Below are 19,124 nucleotides of genomic sequence, written 5' to 3'. Positions count from 1 at the left end.
TGGTCTTTTAGGTGGCGCCACTGGGGTAGCGTTACGGTCCACAGTTGATAGTATTAGATGCAGACACTCCAGAGCGTCATCAAGAGTACTCTTTTTTCCTTCACACTCGACGCAGGTAATTCAACCATGACATTAAAAAGGTGATTTTCTCATGAAATTTAGCAAACAAAATCTCAAATTTCTTTTAAAAAATCTTTAATCTTATCACAGAAAATCCTTAACTCTTCCTATTCATCAATATCGATGTTTTGTAGACGTTTTCACTTTAAAAGCAGATTCATGTCTGGCCTTAAATCTCGCCCCATCTTTGGGTTTGAACTTCACATCCCCCGGGATTAGTTGCCGGTACTGCTGCCAAGGGTGTGCGTCTTCGGATTCATCCATTTGCACCTCAGTCAACCACGTCTCGTAGCGCGATTTGAACACCCCAAACATCTCCACCTCCTTCTTTGACAATTTCTAAAATTTCGATTTACATTAAGAAAAAAGATTCAATGAAACCACACCTTTTGATTCCTCAAGTATTTGCATTTCCTTTTGAACTGGTCTAAATGGCTCAGAAATTTCTTGTTCACCAGAATGTGTTCCCTTTGGGCTACATCCATCATTTCTAGGACGTAATCAAACTGTTTGTGAAAACAGGCCTGTTGTAGCATGGCCCCCAGGATAGCAGCATTAATGCTAAATGTCAAAGTTGTCCTTAAAAGTTGTTGAAAAAAAGAGGGCACTTACGTATAACTAAAGCTCCGCATTTCATCTAGTAAACATAGGGCCTCTTCCTTGGTTGTACAACCCATAGACAGGACTCCATAAGTGATTAGGTTGGGACGCATTTTTGCTTGTTTTATTGATGTCAAGACTTGTCTGGCTCCATTATAATCCAATCTCAAACTCTATATTAAAAGGGTAATATACATTTAAGGGTTGACATGAAGAATTTTTTTACCAACCCCTAGAATTTACTACTATCTCATTCAGGTATCACAGAACTTACCCTTTTCTTCATTAAAATATTGTAAAAGTCTACATCAGGCTTAATGTGAAGGCTCCTCATGGCACTGAGCACCTCTTTTTCAGCTGTTAAAGCATTGGGGACACATTCCAAAAGCAAACTTAGTGTTTTTATATCTGGAGTACATTTATGCTCTGTCATAGTTTGCAGAAATCCCTTACAACTCCCCACTAGAATAAGTCTATCTTCTGGTTTTTTTATCTCTTCAAGTGATATTATTGTTCCTAAATGTGGTTTATGAGCTAGTAAATTGGGCCTCAATTTCTCAACTATAGCAGGAGTTACAGTGTGGCTATTACAATCCTCTTTTTGGGACTCTTCTATTAAACTAAAATTTTCTGATATTTTATTTAAAAATTGAGGCTCAGCAATAAGTCTGTTAATAACATCCTTAGTGTCCTCCAAGTCACCCATATTGCAATCTCTAATGCAGCGCAAAAGCAAGTTGAAGGTATACAGATTGGGACTGATGTTTTTATCAAGCAGTTTCTTCCAGACAAGCAGGCAGTGTCTAAACCCAGCTTCTTTATCTCCAATACAACTTTGCATTAAAAAATTGATAGTGTCTTCTTTGATCTTAAAACCCTTGTTCTGCATTTCATCTACAAGAGAAAAAGCCATGGGCAAATCCCTGCATCTCCCAAAAGCCTTAATCATGGCATTGTAATTGGTGTCATTAGGTTCTGCACCTTTCTCAATCATTATATTGTACAAATGTTTGGCACGGGTGAGACCATCTTCTGCCCAGGGGCTGTTTGCACAGGCATTGAACAATGAAGTATATGTGCTAATGTGTACTTTAAGCCCTCTCTTCTTCATGTCATTGTAAAGCATAAAAGCTTTCTTTGTGTAACCCACCCGACCACACGCACCCAGGAGCAAGTTATAAATATAATTCTCTGGTTTTACCTTGTCCTCCTGTAGCATTCGTACTTCAAGCACATCTATGGCTTCCTTAATTTTGCGCTCTCGAATAAAAGCTTTGATTAGATCTGCATACTTTTTTGTGGAGAGTCTCTGAGACTGTGTAGGCTTCTCAGTAAAATGTTTTTCCTCCAGAATATCACCTTCATCTGTTAGTTCCTGGCCATGCAAATGGGGCTCTCCAAAGGAGTCTGGATCTTGCCGCGCTCTGACCAAAACCTCCTGCTCCAACTTTATGTTAGGGTAGTCTGCGGAGCCCCATGTAGTCTGGCTTGATAGAGGTGAGTTTAGGAGTGGAGAATTGTCTTTCATTTTAAGGGTGCGGCTGATATTTCTTACGGAGCGTATGCGGAAGGTTATAGAGGGAGAGTTTATGCAGTTTCGGGCCAATTTTTGGCATAATTTTAGCTTAAACATACCCTTTTAGTTTGTTTATTTTTAATGCTCAATCTAACCTCAATTTGCACGTTTTTGTGAATGAATTTAATTTGATTGGTTGGAATCAACAAATTTTATCAGTCAGTTTGTTGTGTGTTTTATGACATGTGCGGATGAGTGTGTCTCTTTCTTTCTCTTTTGTTTGGCTTACAATGAAAATGTTTCTGTCTCTGTTCCGTTTAACCTTGACAGTATTGTTGAGAGCGGACAGTGGTCGGGCTATATTGAAAATGCTAGTAGAAAATATTTCTTCTGCTCTCCATATATTTTCTAGCGAAGTTCTTGATTTTATGAATTTCAATAAATAAGAGACTATACTTTTATGTTAAAAACCGATAAATAATTTATTCGTCATCTCGTTCACACTTAGCAATATTTTTCAACTTGAGTGAGTATTCCACTTGATAGAAACTAACTTCGGGGTTAGAAACACCCTCCATGAACTCAAATTTCTAGTTGCAGCCATCTTGAAGCACGATGAGCAATTCTGCTCATTCGTCATTTCATCGGAAATCCTTAATTAAACAAGATCTATGTCAAGTTCAATAACAAATGGCATTTCCATTGCTGTCTATTCAAAAAATTTTGAACTAGTAAGTGGTAATCAGGGGGAAAAGGGTTAGGGAATTGTTTACAGGTAAGCATTGCGGTAGACAAAACCGACAATTAAAGCGACATTAGCTAATAGGTAAATTTTAGTTTCAAAATTGACGTATATAATCTACTATGCGACTTGGACTAAATTTCCTCTGAAATTATCGACAAATAGTAATTAACAAAATTCATTAGAATCGTTCAGAACTATTCTAAAGTAATAAAAGTAGTTCTATTAAGCACTTTTTACGGCGTTGCTACGGGCGATTGCGCAAAAACATGCGCGTTTGCTGCGTCCCGCGTGCTTCATTTCGGACCGTCATGGAGGCGAGCTTTTGTTAAAAATTCTCCCAAAAAGCCGGAAAACAGAGCGATGGTCTCCCCCAAAGCGGTACTAGGACTGTGCGCGGGCGTCTCCGCTACCCTCTTCTTGGGCTATTGTATCTATTTTGACAAAAAGCGCCACGAAGACCCTGATTTCAAGAAGAAACTGCGAGAACGTAAGTGGGAGGTTATGTCACCCCCATTCTTTCAACCTTGTTTGGGGCTACTTCAAATCTTTTTACTGCCTTTGATACAAACCTCTGGGCGTTATCTATCAAACTGACCTTGAGGGGTCAATCTAAAGACTTTCAGAACATACAAAGCAGTTGTCTATGATAGGTCGTAAGGCAAAAAAGGCAGCTTCCTCCTCAGGGAAACGATGCAAAACTATCTTCCCGGATATGAAGGATCATGAGGCAGTCCAGCGGTTCTTCTTGCAAGAGATCCAACTTGGAGAAGAGCTCTTAGCTGCTGGGGACCTTGAAAATGGGGTTGACCACTTAGGCAATGCTGTAGCTGTGTGTGGCCAGCCAAATGATCTTTTACAAGTAATTACAAGTTTCCAGGGAGAACTTACTTGATTAAAATGTCAAATATAGGTCCTGCAACAAACTCTGCAGCCTGAAGTGTTCCATTTGTTGGTCAAGAGGCTTCCAGCAGTGGCTCCTCGATTAATGAAATCACACAGCAACAATGCCACTCTGCAGGAAGATGATGTCGAGTAATTGTGTGACAAAGCATAGTCTTTTTGAGGGTATTTTTTAGTGGGATTTTTTAGTAATTGAAAGCCTTATTTAAGTAAATTTCATCTATTACAATAAACTGTGTGTCATATATTAGGTATATGACCACTTCCAGTGCTTGATTTGTGTTATTTCTAGCATTTTTGGGTAATATTTGCCACTGAAAATACCCTTAATTCAGTAGAATCTTTATCCCTGTTACACAGGGATTTGTTGTTTTATCCAGAGAGTGTATTTTGGAGAATTAAGAGATGTTGCACCTTTTAGCAATATAATATATTCATCATCTAGTTTCTTTTTATATTGTGTTTGTATCTTATGTAAATAAAGTTACTTTCTCATGAAAAGTGATTTTATTTATAACAAAATAGCTATTTGAATAAATAATTAAACCAAATTTTCATTTTTATATGGCTAGAATCAGAAATATAGAGAGAAGGGGGAAATAACACAAAAACCATTGATTCTACAGAAATTTATTTGTTAAATTCCCTTACATCAGTTTGAACTTAGACTTAAAATTTGAAATAACCATGCTGTAGGGTTCATTTACCTCTGTTGCACTTTTTGGTATTTTCAAAGCTCTCTTTACCTTTGGAGCCATTAAAATCAGGTTCTGTATTAAGCCAAAAGCACTTGAAGTTGTCCAATACAGAACTAAGCACTAAAATATAAGTAAATGGAGGAAACCAAAACACTTCTGTTGTAAAACATACTGAAGGAACTGAGGCAGCTATTGGCACCATTAAAACACTTAAACCTCTAAAGATATTTGTAAAAATCTTTTGTATTGTTTTAGTTTGAAAATCTGGGGCTTTGGATAAAACTTGCAGCTGCAATTGTAACTTTTTTTTATAGTTTACATAAAATGTTCATCTTACCTCAATTATGGCTAAATTCAAAATTCCCAGCCCCACTGGAAAAATCCAAGATGAGTCTGGGATTGTCAGATTTGGGATAAATCCAAAACCCCCCACCATGAGCTCTGTGAAGGTTAATTGAGCCTTTACGTCAACTTCTGGTAACATATAAACTAAATTGCGAACACTAATTGAAAGAGACACCCACAAGGGGATTTGAAACCATAGTAAAACTGTAGTTTTCAGGGGGTGGCAGTTGTCTCTTTCTATGAGTTTAGTCCACTGCTTTTTCATCTGTAAAATCCATTGTTTCAGCACTGTTTAAATAGCTGTAAAAATAAGCAAACATACAGATCTTCTAAAGGTAATTTTTGCAGTCTTCTCATCCCACTTATATAGCTTAACAGCCATGTTAGTCTCATGCTTCAGTTTTTCAGCTATAGCAGGCAGTTCCAATTTTATATTGTCAAGACGAGCAACTATGATTTGCTGATACACTGCTACAGGCAAAGTAATTGCTGATCTGTAGGTTTTTTGTTTATATTATTATTATGACAATTGACTACTGCCACTAAAAGTACCTGAGAAGCACTGTGGAGACAAGTATACTGGCCCACCAAGGTAGTCCTGTATAATCATGCACTTGCACTAAGAAATCTTGGCAATATGCTACTGGAGTGCTTTTTGAAAGGGTTTCAAATATGCCAGTTTGAGTACTTACCAGCGATTCTACAGAAGATTTAAAGGAAAAGTCTCTTTTATGCATTAAAAAGGGGCTATTATCAGATCTGTTACTGTGTATTTGAGGCCATGGGAACCCCGCACAAGCCACGAAATTTTGACATTTCTCAATGTTGCCATGCCTGGTAAAGCGGATTATTTTAAGCATGTTGATCAGAAGTTCGTGGGTTACCACATTCTTGATCAGTTACAACATCGAGAAAATCATTAAAGTGGCTTAAAATCCGACCTTTTATTTATATCGATGACGCAAAATTTGAGAGGTTATGTTGACTGTTTACATACGAAAGTTTGCACAGCATTGCCAGACTGTGAATTAAAGATCACGTGTAAAGATATTTTCAGAATCAGAAAATTAATCTATGACCTTCTAGGCATTAATATTGCATCAGAGCTGTTTAGCATCATAGAATTTCACAAAAAAAATTATTCCTGAGCGAATATTTAGGGAAATTTGTTTAATAATGGCACTCAACATAGAAAAACAATTGAATAAATGCCGGTAACAGACAGAGACCTGGCAATGGCGCCAGTACCTGACCTACATTTTGACAGATGTTGCAAATACTATTTGGGTTGTGTTGTTTGTACAAAATCCCTCGAAATGTTTTGAACTTTCTTCACAAAAAAGCCAAATTTTCAATCGAACTTTACCTGTAACATTGTAGTGCACACCTCCTTTTCTATCCCCACCTACTCCTTATTAAAAATCAGCCAAAAATAGTGCTGAAATCGTGAGTCGAAGCCACCAGTTTGTGTGTAAATAAACAATTACAAAAAGGGAGAAAGTTTTTCTCTTTAATCTCTTAATTCCAATTTCCCTCTCTTGTGGTTAATGTTGAGTTATATAATAGGGCAACCGTGCTAGCCAGTGCTCCTGAGGGTGCCTATCACCCACTGAGGGAATTATCTGACTATCTGCACAGGTAAGCTATGGCTTTGACCTTAACAGTTTAAAGTGCTTTTGCTGTTGTTAATAAAGGTTATTGCTCATTAAAATGTTAGTTTTTATAATAGGAACCTTTACAGATTGTATTTGTTTGGTATTAATGCATTTTTAACCTCAAAAGGATCAATTTTATACTACTGAGTTTGTTAATGGGCAACTAACTAAGGATTGAGTCTTTGTGCTTTTTTTGTGGGCAAAATAACGAGACAATTTAGGGAAAATTGTGGTGTTAAGCTGTCTTTAGTCTCTAAAACCCTAAGTTTTTTGGGCTTGATGTAAGATTTAGCAAGTTTGTTCTTCAAGAAAGCAAGTCAAAGACGAGAGTAAAATTATGGTAAGAATGCGCGATTTAATGCTCTATAAAATGTAGTTTTCACGTGCGAAAAGTTCACAAGGGTTTCAGGAATATTTTGGTTTTTTCCTTTTATAACTTGAGTGATTGTAGGGGCCTGAGTTATTAGACATTTCCAATCAGTTTTAAGCAGAAATTGAGTAATTTTGAAGACAGCAAATCGTATTGAAGTCGGTGGTGCGGACTGTTTCTAAAATGCTATTACAAATTTTCCCCTCTTAGTTTCCACAGATAGTACGCCTCTGATTTATCAAAAAATTCCCAGTTAATCTCAATCCTATCTTTCAAATTCTTGGATAATAAAATTCTGTATTTCTGGAACTATTCACCATCATTTCAGGCACCATGGGCGGAACTTTCTCCACCCAGAAGGTCATCGACAACGTCACAAACTTTGTCACTGGACGGAAGCGCAAACACTCGGAGACTGAAGATGATGAGTTAAACAAAGTCATTGACCTGGCTTTGCATACCCCCAAAAAGTACGACTTTTCCCCATTTTTCCTTCATGGTTTCGTCATTTTTTTTTTTAAATAAATCAGAAAGAAATTGCTATGCACAGCCAAATACATCTATCAGGCCCTATTTCTGGAGGGGAAAAACTCAGACGTGACCGTTTGCGCATTGGGCAAAGAGCACTATTTGCACAGGGTGTACCTGTGTCAGAGCCCCTATTTTGCCAGCATGTTTGGAGGCAGTTGGTTAGAAACCACTCAAAAATACATTACTATTGATATTGTGGATCCGGCTATTACTTTAGATTGTGAGTTGCTGTAGCTTTTGTTTTGAAGTAGCATTGTGGAGCATGAAAATTTTAGCTTTGCAAGCCGTCTTTGGCTCGTTATATAACTCAGACATCGCCCTTAACCCCTTGGAGATTGTTCCTATCTTAGCTACTGCCACCATGTTTCAGCTGGATGGTCTTATCGAGCAATGCACAGAAGTTATGATGGAAACCATTAATCCCAAAGTATAGCTCTATCCTTTTTCTGTGTCAGTTTATTTAAATCAGATCTCTCGCAGACCTCTTTGGACTACTATAACGCCGCATGTCAATATGGAGACCGCAAGCTGCAAGAGGCCTGCATCCGCTGGTTTTTAGTTAACCTCATGTTTCACTATTACACTCACTTTGACATGGAGCTGCGTACAATTCCAATTCCATTGATGACCAAACTAGTGGCTCATCCAGACTTATTTACCATCCAGACTGAGTACTCTATTTACGTCATGCTAAAGTACTGGATCTACACTATGCACCTTCCTGATGAAGGCCGACCTGCCATTTCCACAGTTAATGAATATTACTGTAATCGAGAGGGTGAGTTTGCAGTGTGAGTTTCTTTTTTAGGGTGTTGATTGGTGTTTTTAGACAAGACACCTTACTTGTATACTTCAGAGGGACGGGAGTTTATCCCGGTGTTCCAGGAATTGAGGCTGCAAAATTTGGTTTCGCATCAGCTCGATATTGTGCTGATTTTGAGGGATAATATAATTCCCAAATCGTGGTTGAGCCCAGTGGTGTTGCAGCAGTGGAAGAACGTACTGAGGGTGAACCAAAACGAAGAGAAGGGGTAAAGCACGATATATTTCCTCAAAAAATAAAAAATAAAAAAGAATTTGCTTAGACCAAGTGAAGTCTCCGAGGCCCTCTTCCTTAAGGAAAGCATCCGCTGCGGAAGGGTGATTAACTCCAAAGATCGCCACGTGTGGCGCTGGACAGGGTTCCACTTCGGGGTGGATCTACTCATGGTCACAGACAACAACACTGTGTCTATAAAACGGAATCATCGGTCCGAGTTTGAGCAGTTGCTCAGTTTTCAGACCACGCGCCATGTTGCCATAAGGTAATGCTCAATTTCTAGGCTAAACACATTTTCAGAAAATTGGAATATAGGGTGACTGTGGCACGGCTTAACGAGCAGAAGCAGATTACCTACATCAAACAGTCCGATATCCAGAAAATCACCCTATCTAAAGGGGAGGAGGCTACTGTGATGTCCTTTGATAAAGATTTAGAGTATCCCATTATCGTTTCTGCTAACATACTCTACATCACTCCGGAGGAGGAACAGAATTCGGCGGAGCAGGCCGCAGGGAGCGCTTCGATCTACTGATTTTGTTTGTGGGTATGTGATAGGTGACTGACGCCATTTGAGCGACTTGATGTAAATTTTTCCCATAACGGCAGCTCCATGTAGTTATATATCTCAGAATAACGCGCAATATTGTAGATAAATCTCCGCCATCTTGCAATATTTGTAATAAGTGATAGTTGACTTGATGGCGCTGCCTTCGCCCTTTGGTAATGTAAACGATTACTAATCTAAGTATGTAAAAGTTACTTAGTCACATGTATTTCTACGTCTAGTCAGAATGTACAGCTGTATATTATCTTACAAGAATCTTTACTTTACTACTTTTATAATTATAAGCGTTTTTTGACAATAATAACAAGCTTATAATGAAATTGAATCGTTCCTATTATTGGTTTAACAATGAGAACTTGATTCGCTTACTCATGGCCATATTGGCTGACACACCATTTATTTTTTTAAGACAAAATGGCGCTCCTAAAAAAGAAAATGGCGGTATTATTGTTGTTGTGACGGGTTTATTAGAGTATTTAGTCATTACCGGACAACTTGGAGTTACCTAGGTTTTAGGCCAATAATAATTATCACAGAAAATAATTTTTTTTGTATTAAGTGTTCTTACGCTAGTCTCTTAACGCACTTATTTTTTGTAACACTGTTTTGTAACTTCGGAAAATTATAATTTTTCAAAGATTTTTTTGTTTCTCAACACCATCGATCTTAAAAAACATTCGCCATTTTGAAAAAAATCTATTGACAGTGACAGTTATATCCACCACTCACTGCCCATGCACTAACACAATTTGAGGCGTGGACCTGGAATTTATAGCTGTTTCCACCAAACCACCATTCAAACCTGTCCACTTATTTCCTCGTTCAAATGAAAATCAAACAAATTCATCCACAATGTAAACAATAACGAGTATATTTCATTAAATTAGAAATCTGCACTTTCCAAAGATAAATTCTGTTTGAGCAGCAAACTGCGCATCTCTCTCGACCGCTTCACCGCACTGCCTCCATCCCTTTCCCTCTGACAGAAGTCCTCCAACCTCAAATACCGCTTCAGCAGCTTCTCGACGTCCCCAACTAGCTGCTCCCGATACTCCAAATCGAACAATTTACGGAACATTTCATATCTCTCTTGATCGTCCATTGCGGCCACTAAAGCGAAAGCCACACTTTCGATTCGCAGCAAATTAGTCCCCGATTCGACACTCCAGTTGTAAATCATAGGAACGGTTTCCACGGAGATCCGAAAGAGTTGTACTGAATCTGTAAGAGCCACACACAAATCCGTTAAAAGATATCGATCACAGAGGAGAATCACGTCTAATAAAGTTTCCAATTCTAGATCAATTTCCTGAATTAAACGCTTAGGGACCACTTGCAGGAGATGTAGTAAGCACCTAAAACTTTTAGGATTAACGTTGCTGAGCTCAATGTTGCTCTGCCTGCTCTCCTTGAAATGACCGTTCAAGAGTCCGTTGAAAAACTCGGACTGCTCGGCCAAAAAGTCCCGATCCGCCCGCACGAGGACCCCATTCTCGAATTCGAAACACACCACATTCACACATTCATCCGCTAGTCGGTACTGATCTGCCGCGATTGTTCCAGTGCCGCAATGTATGACCGGTTTAGTGGGGTTGTTGATGTTTAGACACTTGGAGGCCATCTGCACGAGAACTTTAAGGCTATGTTGGTCCACGTCCTCGTGTAGGTGGCTCATGAGGACTTCGAGGCCTGCGCAGTTCAACATCAGTTTGCATAGGATGGATCTGTTGCTGCAAAGTAAATTTTCGAGTTAAGAAAGGCAGATGTTAACAAGCCACTTGTGAACGCCGAATGAAGATAACATTACTAGGAGCAAAGAGTTAACACCACATAACACGTTGTGGTATACAAACGGGGACTAAAGATTGAGATAACGCAAGTTAACACAATGAATAGTGTTTTGTAACATGTATGTTCTGATTCACTTCGGAGGTTAAAAGTGTATCGTTTTGGGAACACGTACGACCAATCATATTTACCTGACAATATACGGTATAGCAAGTACCAACTTCTCCTTGGTCTCTTGATCTCCGCGCATTAGCTGATGTGCAATCTCTCCTTTTCCAGCTGCGGACTCTGCAGTTTCAGTTAACCGTTTGAAGATCGCGAAGGCGAAATCGACATGTGTGAGGCAGCGTGAACACCCGTCGTGATTGGCCGGAACTGTCCGGATCGCGTTCAACGTTTCGATATATCTGGTCTTCATTAGGGGTATCAGATGCTCGTGGCACCTGCGGTTTTGGTTTATTTTTGTTTTGGTCTGCGCGAAGAGACTCACTTTATTAGGTCACAGATGAAGTCTTTGACACTTGGATGATCAGACAACGCCCATTTGGTTAGCTGTGTCAGTAATTCCGCGCTGGCGAAATGCGGATGATTTGGGTGGTGTTTGAGAAGAGATTTCAACAATCTGACTATCTCGTGACCCAGGGATTGTTTTAGAGATTTGAGGATGTTGTTTTTTGTGTCCTCTGAGGCAGAGTCTGTCACAATTGAAATTGATTTTTTTGGAAACCTATTTTGAAGAGTCTTACCATCTTCTATATTGTTAGTCAAAACTTCGTCGAGTTCTGTAAGATTCGAAGGGGAGGATTTAAGGGAAAGATCATGAGGCAGCTCCACCTCTTCAGCCTCACTGCAAACTGGGGAATAATCGTCCGAATCCGAGTCTAATTAAGCGAGAAGATAAAATTCCATAAAAAAATAATAGATTCATACACCTACCATTAACCAATGACCTATTAGGACTACCGGGTTCGCTCCAAGACACATTCTCCCCATCTGAACTAGAACAGGGACTAGGGCTCCTAGGCTGAGATTGGTATTTAATAAAAATATCCACTTCATCATCACTGGAACTGGGACTATTGCTGCATTCTTTCAAGCTCTAAAACTTCAGTATTTGAATACATTCCTGGATTCAAAAGAGATACTTACGTCATCTATAATCAGGAGTTTTTTCTTACCCACCATGGGGTGGTCAAAAATGTACTTTCTCTTTCTCTCACAGAGATGTTTTAGGATGATGGAGTCTGGAGGACCTACCAGCCATGTGAGCTTATCGGTCAAGGCAGGTATTATGCCATGGGAGAGTTGGTTGAGCATTAATTTGTCATCATATTTGAATTTGTTCAGAGTGTGTATGAGAAGGGTGCAACAGTTGATCTGGAAAGATTATACAGGCTTTTTCCAAAAATCTTTCTATTGATATTGCCCTACTTACCACATTGTTTGACACCTCTTGAAATTCATTCAAAAGCTTGATAAGCAACATTACAGCCTTGCCACATCTCTCCTGATTTCTATTGGCAGGATGATCGAGCAAGTAGCAGAGACATTGCAGGTATTCCGCACAGTGTCCATCGAATTCTACAAAAACCCTACTTTGATACAAAAAAGTTAAGCAAAAGATCAAGTACAAAACCTTTAATAATTGAGTGTTTTTCTAACACTTCAATAAATTTGGAGCAAATCTCTGGAATGGGCAGTTCAGACTTTAACTGGGAGGTTTTAATGAAATTCATGACAATTTTAACAATTTTTCTAGGGGCTACTATGAGGACGCTACTCAAGTGTATCAAGGAATCTCCTCTTTCTGTATTGCGCATCTGGAATTTGATGTTATCTAAGATATTAAAGTTGCAGAGAAGACCACAAACCTCCAGTATTGAGTGGTAATATTTAAATCTTGAAAATTCATAGATTACTTTAATTATATCTAAAACCATTTTCTCATTGTGTTTGTCCTTCTGCCATCTCTCACTATACTTAATAAAAACTGCCCCTAAAGCTTTTAAAACCCCAAATTGTTTGATTAAAGTAACTATTGTTTGAGAATTTTGCAACTCCCTAAAAACTGCAATTTTGATGTATAAGTTTTTAAACAGCTCTTTTAATCACCTTAAAGCTCTTAATGCAGTGGTTACAGTAGCTTCTGAGATTTTTCTCTCTTCAGGGAGATCGTCTTTAGAAGCCTGCTTTAAAGTGTCAACTAAATGGTTAATAATCAAAGGCTTTTTGTCAATTATAATAATAGCCCATTGGTCTCGGTGTTGGCACATATTACCAATCACTCGAAAGGTCCGCCCATTAATGCTGTCCTCTTTTCCATGTTTCTTCAGCAGCTGATTTATGACCGAGATTATGTTGTGTTGGGTCACCTGTGCAAGACTACTTTTTGAACTGCCAAGAAGAGAAATGTGTCAAAATTAATTACCACTTCGACAGTGCAGGTACGATCCATAAGACAGTTTCCTAGGATGCTTAAAGCCAAGTCCACACATTGTTTTTGGTGTGCGCTTAAAAGAACAGCAGTAATTTCCTTCAAACACCCACTTTCCCGGAGTCTTGTAATGTTCTGCTTGTGTTTGGGCCATTCCACCTCACTTCGAATCGTTATTAGAGCTTTCAGGGCGCTTTTGCCAGTCTTGTTTTGCTGCAGAGAGGATATTGCCGTGTCTAAATTGGTATTTGACATGTTTCTGGTTGCTTTTAAGTAAAAAAATGCATTTTTTTATATATGATTAATAAATTTGGGGCCCTTGTTTACTCGTGTCTAATTTTTGACAATGACGTATACGGTGTATGTAGATTGTTTAAAACACAACGACTTTAAGTTCTTATTGGTTGCAATGTGGCAACAATGTAAATTTCGTAATAGCAAAGCGGCAACGTTGGCTTGTTATGTGACATTTAGCCATTCCAATGTGACGTGTCGACTTCGTGGCAAAAGTTGCGGTATTTTAAATTAAATTCTCATTCGCTCAGTGTGTTGTTGATGTGCCTGATGCAGGTTGTCGCATAAGGTAACAATCTCCCCTTCGAACCGACCCAAGCAGAGCCCCCGGCAACATGGTGAAACCCGTCAGGAAGTCTGCTACCAAGAACCCTCCCGTTTTAAGTCATGAATTTGTTATACAAAATCATGCAGATATCGTATCCTGTGTGGCTATGGTGTTTGTTATTGGACTCATGGTGCAGGTAGGAACATATTGTGACTTGGTATTATAGCCCCATTGGGGGGTTTTGAGAGCAAACCTCAAAATTTTCCTGGGGAAGCTAACATATTGTTTTTCGAACATTATGGTGCTTTAGGCCACATCACCAATAGCTTCAGTCTTCATTACTCTGCATCACAATGTGACAGGAGAGCAGTTGGGGGAGACCCCTTTGTATCTACCCGGCCTTAAGGACATTCCTGTTGTGTTCTTTTACAGTTTAATTTGTATTATCATGCATGCAATTATACAGGAGTATGTTCTAGATGTGAGTAAACTTACTTTCAATTATATGCTTTCTTCACTAACACTTTACATTAAATTATAGAAAATCTCCAAAAAACTTCATCTTTCCAAATCAAAACTGGCCATATTCTCAACCAGTGGGCAGCTCTTTGCCTTTTACTTAGTGTCTGCAGTATGGGGATTAGATGTTGGTATGTTCAAATCCCACAAACCTCAATATTCAAACTAAAAAAAAACAATCTTCTCCAGTGCTTAAAGAGAGACTGGTGCCTGATATTTCCAGGATCTGGTCTGACTATCCTACTCCTTTATACTTTATGTTCAAAATGTATATCCTAATACAGCTGTCATATAGTCTGCATGAGCTGCCAGAGCTATATTTCTTAAGGATCAAGAAAGATGAGTGGGCAGGGAAAGCTGCTCTTAGCCTTACCAGTTTGGCCCTAGTTGCAGTTCCTTATGCCTTGAAGTGAGTTTTAATATTTCCCTAAGTATATTGGAGATTCTTGGTTTTTTGTAGCTTTAACAGGCTGCTAGTGCTGCTACTAGTACTCCATCATGCTGCTGAATGGGTGTTCCACCTATCACAACTATTGCAAACCATTGACAAGGATGAAAAGTTCTCTAAAGGTCATTTACACTAATTAATCTTAAGACTTTTTGACCAAGAATAAATTAATTTTTACAGTGACCAGACTGAGCTCTACAGTGTTGCAAATTGTTGCCCGACTAGGCAGTATTATCCTGGCAGTACTGACTCTGTGGTATGGACTGGCGCTGCGTGAGAGCCAAGGATTGAACGTTAGGGCTGGGGAGTTTAATACCCCCCTGATACGATTTTCGGTATTAGTAGGGATTATTCTGCTGCAGGCCTATTTAATTTTCAAGGTAATCAGCGAGGAGATTAGCAGGACCAAGGAAAGCGGGGCTGCTGTGCAGCAACTGACTAAGGTGAAAGCGCCCAAGAAGGACAAGCCCAAGAAGAGTTAGTTGGTTTTTGGTGTTGTGGATTATTATTGATGGTAAAAATTATGGTTTTTCAGGCAAGAAAAACGAGGAATCGGACCTGCCAGAAGTGGACCAAAATACCAATAAAACCCTCAGAAAACACAAAGTTAAATAAGTGTTTTTTTGTTTGTTTTTTTTTAGGGTAAAAATGAACTCAAAACAAACATTTGATTTCAAAGTGCGCAAAAGTCAATTAAACTGCCGCTTTTTCTCACTGAGTCACTAAAAATCTCGGAAAAGTCTTCCAAGTCATTTACAAACAGACTTCAATTTCCGGGATGTTTTCGTGCATTTTTTTTGTTAAAAATGTTTATTAAATTAATTATTATTATACAATATTTGTAATTTTATTTTCATCTGCTTATTAGTATAAGAACTATTCATAAATCCTATTTTTACATTTACTTGTTTATTATCGTCTATTCCATCCAGTTTTTTAAAATAATAAATGATACATTATTGCTTGTAAGAGTTTATTTTAACTTCTCCTTTAGGTATAATGCAAAAATAATGTATAAAAAAATTATATAAATTATATATTTATATATTATTATATATTTGGACAAAATGGTGACTAAAAAGTACTATATGTACGAAACGACTGCTCGTCTGTATCATCTCGGGCGGAAATTGTTAAAGAATATTTATCTTCAAAGAGACCTCCCACATAAGATGGCATTCTACATTATTGTCTGCCACTAAGTAAGCAGAAAACTAAAAAGGTGACGCCTTTTTAGTCACCCACCACTCTAGAATGCAATTTTATCTGGGTCAGTGTGTCCCAGTTGACCGCGCAATGGGATGAACGTGAACAATTCCGATTAGTTTTTATACACATAAGATCTGAATTTACCTCACCGGACATTCCTGGCAATGACATTGATCCAGAGAAATTCGGGATATTTCTCACGGCTGATTCATTCTCTGTGGGAAATTGTTCTATTAATAAAAGCATCAATTTCCGCTCAAAAACGCGCTCAAACGCAAACGAGTTAAAATAATTGAAGTGTTGCAGTTTTTATAAGTTTGAACCCTTCCTAAAACCAGCATGACTCAGAGGTTTTCGATTTATTGTTGGTCGTAGCATTCACCGCAACACCACACAAATGCCCTAAATTCATATTAGAGGTAGTTTTTGGGGGGGTTAAAGTGGTCGATCATAAGACATAAGGCGCGTACTATTGAGCTTTAGTCATCAGGTCGTACCACACGTTTTATTGGCCTGCGCCGTCGCTTTTAATTGCTTTGAGTCTAATTTGAACATTTTAGTAAGGAATTAGCATTCCATAGTAATCGTTTCGTAAAGGCACTGCGTTGATTGGAGTGTTTTGGTGATTTTTGTAAATACGTGCGAGATGCATGACACCGTCAAGAAACAGGTAAGTTAGAGTCTTAATGGCTCAAAGTCCTTTAAGGGCAGTAGCCCTACATCCCTAATAAGTGAAGGTCCTCTGGTAAAGTGACGCCACTGGTTTTTCTAATAAGTTGTCTTCCCTAGAAGAGACCAATCCGCTGTGAAAAGAGGACAATCGTTTCATAAATTTGCTGTTAAAGTTTAAATTTTACAACCCCTTTAGGGACGCCCCTGCTTTTTGGCTCTTGGCCCGACTGGGATTTTTGGCATTTTTAAGACATTTTGAATTTTCATCGCCACTAAGAATTTAAACTTCCATTGTTTTCAAGGAAATGAGAAGTTTTATTAGTTATGAATCATAAGAGTACCATCCAGGATTCGCAAAATATTACTTTCATTATAAAGACGCTCAAAAAGAGTTTGTTCCGCTACTGATTACTGTAAGAAAATAAGAGTTTTGGGTCTCGGCGTGATAATTTATAAGGGGACTATCGAAAAAGCAGTGGCGCGCCAGGCTGGAATGGAGAAGTATTTGAATAAAATTTTTCCATCGCCAAAGAAATTTCGAAAATTATTACATTCAAGAAATTGTTCAGTCACTAATTATTTTATTAAATATTAGTTTTAGGTTTCAGATATTTCCAGAAAATCGGTCAAGTCGATTCCAACAACCAGAGGCGTGCGAAACTGCCATTGCAATGATTTTAATCCAATATTCAAATTCCTGACGCCTAACTTAGGAAAATCCGATTTAACCCAAATTAAGCCTTTCATTTCTATACCAAGGACCAAAAATTGCCGATAAGGCAACATCGCGCGTTCCTATTTGCTAATGAGCTATGCTGTTTTTGGCTCAGTAAGCCTGTGTCCACCTTGGGTGCGACCCAACTCAATGGCGCCCTAAAAATATATCCAAAAATCCCTGTAAACAACAACTTTGAAGCAAAACTAAATTTTATCTGCAAAGTTCAGAGGTCAAAAACTACGATAAGTCTCATTTACATCATATGATATCGTTTCATTAATGATACAAGATTACCATTAAAATTAAATATACAGGGTATTAAAGAAATCCTCGTTAATTATTGCAGTTAGCCAGTGATGGTTACGCCATCGTCGAAGACTTCCTCACCTCCGAAGAGGTATCAGAACTAAAACAGGAAGCATTGCAGCTAATAAAATCCATGCCTGACCAATCCAAACGCACAGTTTTCAGCACCAAAGACTCAGAGAACCAACAGGTAAAAAGTGCATTTCTGCCTACTTTCAGCGCCATGTCGGATCGGCTTGCAAGAGGACTGAACGACAATTCCACTTTGATTGGCCAGAAAAACCTTCAGTTATCTACCTACCCAAAGATAGCGGCATTTTCTGTATTTCCCTCTGATTGCAGAACCGAGACAGATACTTCCTAGACAGCTCCGACAAAATCAGCTACTTCTACGAAGCAGGCGCACTAGGCCCTGATGGTACCCTTCAGGTCGACCCCGAAATCTCCCTAAACAAAATAGGCCACGCCCTGCATGAGCTGAACCCCATATTTCGCAGGATCACCCTTAGTGAGAAAGTGAAGGAATGCGCTTTTCAATTGGGGTTCCAGGACCCCGCCATCGCTCAAAGCATGTATATATTCAAGAACCCTGGAATTGGAAGTGAGGTGGTCCCGCACCAAGATGGATGGTATCTGTACACAGAACCAATGAGTGTTGTTGGGTTCTGGATTGCTTTGGAAGATGCCACGTTGGAGAATGGATGTTTGTGGTTCTCCAAGGGTTCGCATAGGAGCGGTACTCACCGTAGGTATATTAGGAACCCGGATAAGGCGGCTAAGGAGTTGTTGGTGTACACGGCGCCAGCCCCTTTTTATCAGAAGAGCAGTTTTAGCGCGGTACCAGCATCAAAAGGTAGGGAGATGCCTGGTTAGAACTTGAGATAAGGCAATTCATTGCAGGTACTCTGGTGCTAATCCATGGTCAAGTGGTGCACTTTAGTGAATCCAATAAATCAAACAAGTCCAGACATGCGTATACCTTTCATGTGATTGAGCAGAAGGGCACAGAGTACTCTGATGAGAATTGGCTGCAACCGCCTCAAAATAGGCAATTTTTGAGCCTGTATAAAAGCTAATGGTACCACTTTTATTTATATATTTAGGGTTTTTACATTTAATAAAAGCTTAAACATCTCTCACGCGTAGTTCTTTTCCCATTGGTGGTACCAGTGTGATACCAAAAGTCAATAATTGTCGGTGAAGAAGTACCACCTACTTGGTATCATTTCACGATGGTGCCCTCGATAATATATTGAAAAAAAGAAAGTCACCTTGACTTACTCTCAGATGCATTATCAACTGGTTTCTGCACGGTTAATGAAACAAACTTAAGTGGATACTGTCGGGTCGTACCGTCGCATTCTCGCACACTCGTTTATAC

The 19,124-nt window shown here is 38.9% G+C and overlaps 7 protein-coding genes across 9 annotated transcripts; 4 read left to right on the top strand and 3 right to left on the bottom strand.

The window, feature by feature from the left end:
* Positions 1-178: 178 nt before the first annotated feature.
* LOC136411746 (pentatricopeptide repeat-containing protein 1, mitochondrial) lies at positions 179-2,385 on the bottom strand. The gene is made up of 4 exons (XM_066394428.1): positions 995-2,385; positions 733-893; positions 507-681; positions 179-459 (listed from the first exon to the last, which is right to left on the bottom strand). The coding sequence occupies exons 1-4, from the start codon at positions 2,351-2,353 to the stop codon at positions 235-237; spliced, it is 1,920 nt and encodes a 639-aa protein (XP_066250525.1). The 5' UTR covers positions 2,354-2,385; the 3' UTR covers positions 179-234.
* Positions 2,386-3,251: 866 nt separating this feature from the next.
* Positions 3,252-4,382, top strand: Tom20 (translocase of outer membrane 20). The gene is made up of 3 exons (XM_066394137.1): positions 3,252-3,468; positions 3,632-3,840; positions 3,892-4,382. The coding sequence occupies exons 1-3, from the start codon at positions 3,342-3,344 to the stop codon at positions 4,015-4,017; spliced, it is 462 nt and encodes a 153-aa protein (XP_066250234.1). The 5' UTR covers positions 3,252-3,341; the 3' UTR covers positions 4,018-4,382.
* A 121-nt stretch (positions 4,383-4,503) lies between these two features.
* Positions 4,504-5,904, bottom strand: LOC136411532 (cytochrome c oxidase assembly protein COX18, mitochondrial). The gene is made up of 5 exons (XM_066394136.1): positions 5,477-5,904; positions 5,247-5,418; positions 4,917-5,189; positions 4,752-4,868; positions 4,504-4,699 (listed from the first exon to the last, which is right to left on the bottom strand). Exons 1-5 carry the CDS (start codon positions 5,782-5,784, stop codon positions 4,529-4,531), a joined length of 1,041 nt encoding a protein of 346 aa, XP_066250233.1. The 5' UTR covers positions 5,785-5,904; the 3' UTR covers positions 4,504-4,528.
* A 268-nt stretch (positions 5,905-6,172) lies between these two features.
* gcl (germ cell-less) lies at positions 6,173-9,728 on the top strand. Its single transcript, XM_066394143.1, has 8 exons — positions 6,173-6,562; positions 7,278-7,419; positions 7,480-7,700; positions 7,756-7,907; positions 7,961-8,258; positions 8,310-8,511; positions 8,566-8,784; positions 8,835-9,728. The coding sequence occupies exons 2-8, from the start codon at positions 7,283-7,285 to the stop codon at positions 9,052-9,054; spliced, it is 1,449 nt and encodes a 482-aa protein (XP_066250240.1). The 5' UTR covers positions 6,173-6,562; positions 7,278-7,282; the 3' UTR covers positions 9,055-9,728.
* Positions 9,729-9,942: 214 nt separating this feature from the next.
* Rnb (R and B) lies at positions 9,943-13,656 on the bottom strand. 3 transcript variants are annotated; one of them, XM_066394649.1, is made up of 11 exons: positions 13,304-13,656; positions 12,988-13,247; positions 12,747-12,936; positions 12,512-12,695; positions 12,311-12,456; positions 12,025-12,252; positions 11,812-11,974; positions 11,622-11,756; positions 11,366-11,570; positions 11,067-11,318; positions 9,943-10,817 (listed from the first exon to the last, which is right to left on the bottom strand). In XM_066394649.1, the coding sequence occupies exons 1-11, from the start codon at positions 13,562-13,564 to the stop codon at positions 9,971-9,973; spliced, it is 2,871 nt and encodes a 956-aa protein (XP_066250746.1). In that variant the 5' UTR covers positions 13,565-13,656; the 3' UTR covers positions 9,943-9,970. The 3 variants fall into 3 exon arrangements, with proteins under 3 accessions (XP_066250746.1, XP_066250747.1, XP_066250745.1); XM_066394650.1 differs by having other exon boundaries at positions 12,988-13,257; positions 13,304-13,433; XM_066394648.1 differs by having other exon boundaries at positions 11,366-11,756.
* Positions 13,657-13,776: 120 nt separating this feature from the next.
* Positions 13,777-15,807, top strand: TRAM (translocating chain-associated membrane protein 1). The gene is made up of 7 exons (XM_066394226.1): positions 13,777-14,067; positions 14,182-14,352; positions 14,413-14,521; positions 14,580-14,799; positions 14,851-14,960; positions 15,019-15,315; positions 15,374-15,807. The coding sequence occupies exons 1-7, from the start codon at positions 13,939-13,941 to the stop codon at positions 15,451-15,453; spliced, it is 1,116 nt and encodes a 371-aa protein (XP_066250323.1). The 5' UTR covers positions 13,777-13,938; the 3' UTR covers positions 15,454-15,807.
* Positions 15,808-16,483: 676 nt separating this feature from the next.
* LOC136411744 (phytanoyl-CoA dioxygenase domain-containing protein 1 homolog) lies at positions 16,484-18,877 on the top strand. The gene is made up of 4 exons (XM_066394426.1): positions 16,484-16,717; positions 17,784-17,933; positions 18,086-18,596; positions 18,644-18,877. Exons 1-4 carry the CDS (start codon positions 16,694-16,696, stop codon positions 18,817-18,819), a joined length of 861 nt encoding a protein of 286 aa, XP_066250523.1. The 5' UTR covers positions 16,484-16,693; the 3' UTR covers positions 18,820-18,877.
* Positions 18,878-19,124: the final 247 nt, after the last annotated feature.

This window comes from Euwallacea similis, chromosome 10, assembly GCF_039881205.1.
Source record: "Euwallacea similis isolate ESF13 chromosome 10, ESF131.1, whole genome shotgun sequence".
In the NCBI taxonomy this organism is placed as follows: domain Eukaryota; kingdom Metazoa; phylum Arthropoda; class Insecta; order Coleoptera; family Curculionidae; genus Euwallacea; species Euwallacea similis.
The sequence above is the reverse complement of the archived record's forward strand: the minus strand, read 5'-3'. Positions and strand labels throughout refer to the sequence as shown.